A 5,631-nucleotide genomic window follows, 5' to 3' on the forward strand; every position below is an offset into this window, starting at 1 on the left:
GCTCCTCCCATTAAACTACCACTCTGCTCTTAGAGGCGGGTCTCATCCTTTAGGCAGCCGGTCCTGACAGATATGAAAAATAAATGGCGTATGATAGAGAGCACTTAGAGTCCGCCGACTAAGCCACATAACAAAATCACTTTTAAAAAAATACTCTGCTTTGTTCCATACTATATGCTTCATAAGACTCAGAAGACGTTTTATTGCCCCCAAGTCAGTGGGAACGGGACTTATTTTTAGTAACAAGGACCTGTAGTATAAGCTGCGCAGGCGCGAGCCGTCCGGCCGCTGTGAGGTGCGTGAGAAGCCGGGGTGCCAGCTCTCCTAGAGCTGTCTGGTTGTTGAAACAGGATTCTCGCCTGGGTCCGGGGCCGCCATGGGGAAGGTGAATGTGGCCAAGTTGCGTTACATGAGCCGGGATGACTTCAGGGTCCTGACCGCGGTAAGAAGTTCGCCGTTTTTCCCTCTCCCCTGACCTTTTCCACCGCGCGTGCTCTTCGTCTTCCTCCAAGTTTGCTGGGAGCTGAGCGAGCTTTAGGCCCTGGAACGCGGCCGAGGTTGGGAATGGGGAAGAGACCGGAGAGTCGGATTTTTCAAAAGCCTTTGTTCAGAAGCTTATCTTCCCCCACGTAAAGCAGAGACCCCTGTTTTCCTTCCTGTTTTGCTCCCCTTCTCCAGAGCCACATCGAATCTCTAGTCTGGGAAGCTTCTCTGATCCTGGGCTTCTGACCAGCTGAGAAGGGTTTAAGAATCCTGAAGAGTAATTGATAGCATTGAGTTCCCTACTCACAGATTGAGTCACATAGCATTGCTTCAGTTTCATTCAGTCCACATATACTTATCGGATATGTAGTAACCGTTTTAGAGAATTCCACGGGTTACAGGACAGACAAGACGAAGGAGGCAAATCAAGTAAACGAATAAATAAGGGATAATATCAAGATAATAAGTGCTATGAAGATGATAAAGCGAATAACGGAATAGAGACCCCTCATGGTGGAGGCAGGGAGCCTGAATACTGTTTTTAAATTGTTTAGTCAGAGAAGACTGCCTGAGTGCAAGAATCTTGTCTGTTTTTATAAAGTTCCTGGTATTTGTTAGGTACCGAATAAATATTTAACAAGTAAAAGAAAGAATGCGGGGCGGGCATAACAGCTGGGTCCAGTAAAGTCCTTGGAAAGAATTGAAGGGAGAGGAAGCTACAGTGGTGAGTGCAAAGGCCCCGAGGCAGGAATAATTTCTGAAGACTAGAAAGGCCAGTGTGGCTGGAGCATAGTGAGCAAGAGACTGAAGAGTTGGAGATGTAACTGGGAAAGGTGAGAGCCAGATCATGTGCTATAGTCATGCAGGCTTGGTAAAGAATTTTGAATATATTCTAAGTATAGGGGAGCCACTGAATGTTGTTAAGGAAGTGACAAAAACAGATTTTATGGTCTTAGTCTTATAGCACAAAGACCAACACATAGATTAGGCATTTGCAGAATAAAACACATTTATTTAGGAGCTATTATCTTTTGCTTAAATAGGCATTTCTTAAGGAATAAACTATCAAATGCAAATTCAGTGTAAAATTTGGAAGACACTTCTTTCTCCTCCCATAGATTCTGAAATTCAGCCACACTTCCTCTAAATACCTACTGTCAAAAGATACCTTCCTTCTCTACTTCCTCAGCACATTAACTCACTCCTTAATGCGTCTGACAGAAATAGGGGAGTCGAGAATGTTAGAGGCTGGGAGAAACAGAACAAAGCATGGAAGATGAGTTAAGTTTAAAGTGTGAGGTTTTGGTTGGGACATCAAAACGATGCCAGATTTATCTTCCAAAACTTTATTTATGCAATTCTTAAGTTCTTTTTGAAGCTCACCAAGGAATGGCCTAATTCATTAAATATTTCAGTCTCAGTTGAGTCTTACTAGTCTTGGTATCAGTGGCCACCTTTCCTTGACCATCTTCCCTTTACTTCTCTGGCACCTCCTACATCAATAATCATACTTTGACTGGCTGCCCTTACCTTTCAGTGTGAATCCCCCCCCGCCCCAAATTCTGTCCCTTATCCCTCCTTTTTCTTCCATTATCTCTCGCTTAATGATCACATCCACTTTATGACTTTACCTCTTACCTCCATCAAGTAATTGACGATTTCTTCCCTGTAGTTATGACTTCATTCCCAAGTGCAGATCAGCCTTTCCAATTTTCCTTAAACATCTTCATCTGAAGTACCTTCCATGAAGGCCCTTCCAACACCTCAGACTCAGTGTGCTCATACCGAATTAATCAGCTTTGTCTACCCCTTCACTCCTTTCCCAAACACCATTAAAATAATAATAATTATCAATATCTTAAAGCCTCTTCTTTTCTTTTCACTTCACCTTTGACTCTTCATTCACTTTACCCTCCCACATCCAGTGCCAATCCCTCCCATACTAATTTCTTTAATTCTTTCCCTCCATTACCACCACCTCTTCCCTGTCCTGGCTTCTGTTTTCTATGGCCTAGACTGTTGTCTTTGTTCTCCAATACAGCACCTCCAGTTTTTGCCTTCTCTAAACCACTTTGCATATTCCTGCTAGATTAACATCCTTAAAACAATCCTTAAATCTCCCTTGCCAAAGCATCTTCATGAGTTTCCTACTTTGCTCAGTATAAAATCGAAAACTTTTGGTCTACATTTCAGGTCCTTTCATATCTTCTCATTAAATACCTTCTTAATAAATACCTGGAATATCTGTAGTTATTAAACACAAATATTTGGATGTCAATACGTATTTTGGTACATACCATATGTTAGTAACTATGTTAAGCACTCACAATTCATACTCTTGAAGTGCATATAGTATAGTAGAGAGAGAGAGACTATGAATATCAATGATTATATACCAAATTGTGATTAAAAATATGTCTAGAGAAGGTAAAAATTATGACTCAATTGGTTGGGAAACTGCATGGTCAGGAAAGTTCGACAGAGAAGTTAAGTTTTTCACAAGGTTTTGGTAGACAACAGCTCTATGTTGATTATGATTGCATTTTGATTTCTTCAATTGCAGGTTGAAATGGGCATGAAGAACCATGAAATTGTTCCCTGCAGTTTGGTTGCTTCTATAGCCAGCCTTAAACATGGTGGTTGTAATAAAGTTTTAAGAGAACTAGCAAAACATAAACTTATAGCTTGGGAGCGAACCAAAAGTAAGTATTTGAGGCACCGTTTGTGATTTTCCATATGTAACTGGCTTCCCCCAGAGCAGGTATTCCAAAAAGCAGGTGGAAGCTGCCAGACTAGGAAAGCACTAGACATAGAACTGACACAGTACACTTCTACCATGTTCTATTGGTCAGAGCAATCACAGGGCCCACCCAGATCCAGGAGGCTAGAGAAATAGCCTCCATTTCCTCATAGGGGATTAGCAAGTTCCAATTGCAGAAGAGCAAGTGGGATTAAGATATTGTTGCTGTCTTTGGCAAGTACAGTCTGCCAAAGGACTCTAGAGCATTACCTCTCAAACCATAGTGGTGAGGGATGAGTTTCTCTTTTTCTACCTATTATGGATCTGTACCTTTATAAAATAATAAAAATAATTACTAGAAAAATGAAATAAAAAACTGACAAAATACAAGCACAAATTCTTTCTTATTAGAATTGAAGACATAAAATAACTTAGTCAAATTGATACAAAAATTTTTGAACCACTTAATTTCAGTTTCTATAACTTGTCACAGACTAGTAACAAACATTTATAGACTGGTGTCAGTCTGTAGGTTACACCTTGAGTAACACTGCTCTAGAGAAGAAATAAAAATTACAGCAAGAAATGCCAAAACTCATAAGCCTGGGTAGCTACTCTTTTTCCAGCTAAGACTTCCCTTGTTTAAATTTTTCTCTTGACCTGATGTGACTTGATGGTACAGTGTAACTAAAATATGGTCTTTCTCATTTGATTTTGTCTAGCTGTCCAGGGCTATCGGTTGACAAATGCAGGCTATGATTACCTAGCTTTGAAAACACTTTCTTCTAGACAGGTGGTTGAGTCTGTTGGAAACCAGATGGGTGTTGGCAAAGAATCTGGTAAGTGCTGATAGTACTATTGAGTGCATTTTATTTGCTTTAGTTTCTGTTTCCCCTTGAGAAAGGATTCATCTTTTCTATTTTTCTAACTAAACAGTAAATGAAAGTTGGTTGAAAGCAATACAGATTTTGAAATTACCCTTAGTTTAGTAAATTACTGTTTTTTCATAAGTCTGCCACTGAAAGTTCAGTTATACCAAGAATCAGTTTTCCTCTAATAACTGAAATCTTTGGCAAATACTTTATTTGTTCTTATTTTAATATCTGATAAATTGAACATTTGTAATAATTTTTAAAAGTATCACAAGGGGGCTTCCCTGGTGGCGCAGTTGTTGGGAATCCACCTGCAAATGCAGGGGACATGGGTTCAGGCCCTGGTCCAGGAAGATCCCCCATGCCACGGAGCACCTAAGCCCATGTGCCACAACTACTGAGCGTGTTCTCTAGAGACCACAAGCCACAGCTACTGAGCCCGCGTGCACAACTGCTGAAGCCTGCGCACCTAGAGTCTGTGCTCCACAACAAGAGAAGCCACCGCAGTGTAACGAAGAGTAGCCCCCGCTCACCTCAACTAGAGAAAGCCCGCGCGCAGCAACGAAGACCCAATGCAGCCAAAAATAATAAATAAATATATATTTTTTTAAAGTATCACAAGGAAGTTACAAAAACCACACTTTCCATCACAGCAATATGAACAACAGGGCAAAGTTAGATATGTGTAGAACCACAGAAAAAAATTCTAAAATAGCATTAAACAAATACCTATGTAGTGGTTTTTTATGTATGGTAAAAATAAAGCACAGAGAAAGATTTTCTTTATGCCGTGCTCTCTTATACACTACTTTTTGTCCTACAAAGTTTATGCTGTATAGTTACATAATTTAAACTGAGAGAGCAAAAAAATTAAAATTAGAAGTAAAAGAACTATTAAGAAACCTATTCCAAAGGAGGTGGTTTTGGTACTTCATATGGTTTGTATGTCTACTATATTAATATCCAGAGTATGGTATATAGTTAATAAGTAAATTAGAGTTACTAAATATGGGAGTGTGTGTGTGTAAAAATGTATAAAATGATGAAACACCTCTTTTTCCTCTTTTTTATGTCCAATTTTTTTCAATTAAAAAAATGGCTTTCTTTTAATTTTTAAGAACTTCATTACTTGCAAAACAGAGTACGGTGAAGAGTGAATCTTAACTCCTAACCCAGGTCTCCTTCTCCTGTTACTACTTCCCAAAGCTATCACTATTTATTAATATTGTACATATCCTAGAAATATTCTATGTAAATACAAGTATATAATGTACTGAGGATGTACGTATATACATTCACATATCTTTTTAATCATAGGTGAAAGCAAACAGTACTTACAATTCTACACCTTGCTTTTTTTCCACTTGGTGCATCCCTGACATCATTTCATATCAGCAGAGGTGTCTTTCTTGTAGTTGCCAAGTATTACAGTCTTAGAAATTAAATTATTAGAGCTAAAGTTATGTACATTCAAAATTTTGATATTACCAAATTTCCTTCCAAATTGTGTGAATTTATAATCTCACGAACATGAGA

General features: G+C 39.1%; 1 protein-coding gene across 1 annotated transcript; it reads left to right on the plus strand.

Annotated features, from left to right (window-relative positions):
* Nucleotides 1–243: 243 nt before the first annotated feature.
* Nucleotides 244–5,245, plus strand: LOC309805392 (serine/threonine-protein kinase RIO2-like; the record flags this gene model as incomplete). The annotated part of the gene is made up of 4 exons (XM_082623307.1): nucleotides 244–442; nucleotides 3,047–3,185; nucleotides 3,946–4,062; nucleotides 5,214–5,245. Exons 1-4 carry the CDS (start codon nucleotides 377–379, stop codon nucleotides 5,243–5,245), a joined length of 354 nt encoding a protein of 117 aa, XP_082479433.1. The 5' UTR covers nucleotides 244–376.
* Between the last annotated feature and the right edge of the window lie 386 nt (nucleotides 5,246–5,631).

The sequence above is a fragment of the Mesoplodon mirus genome (genome assembly GCF_964341445.2).
Source record: "Mesoplodon mirus genome assembly, chromosome: 5".
NCBI classification, from domain to species: domain Eukaryota; kingdom Metazoa; phylum Chordata; class Mammalia; order Artiodactyla; family Ziphiidae; genus Mesoplodon; species Mesoplodon mirus.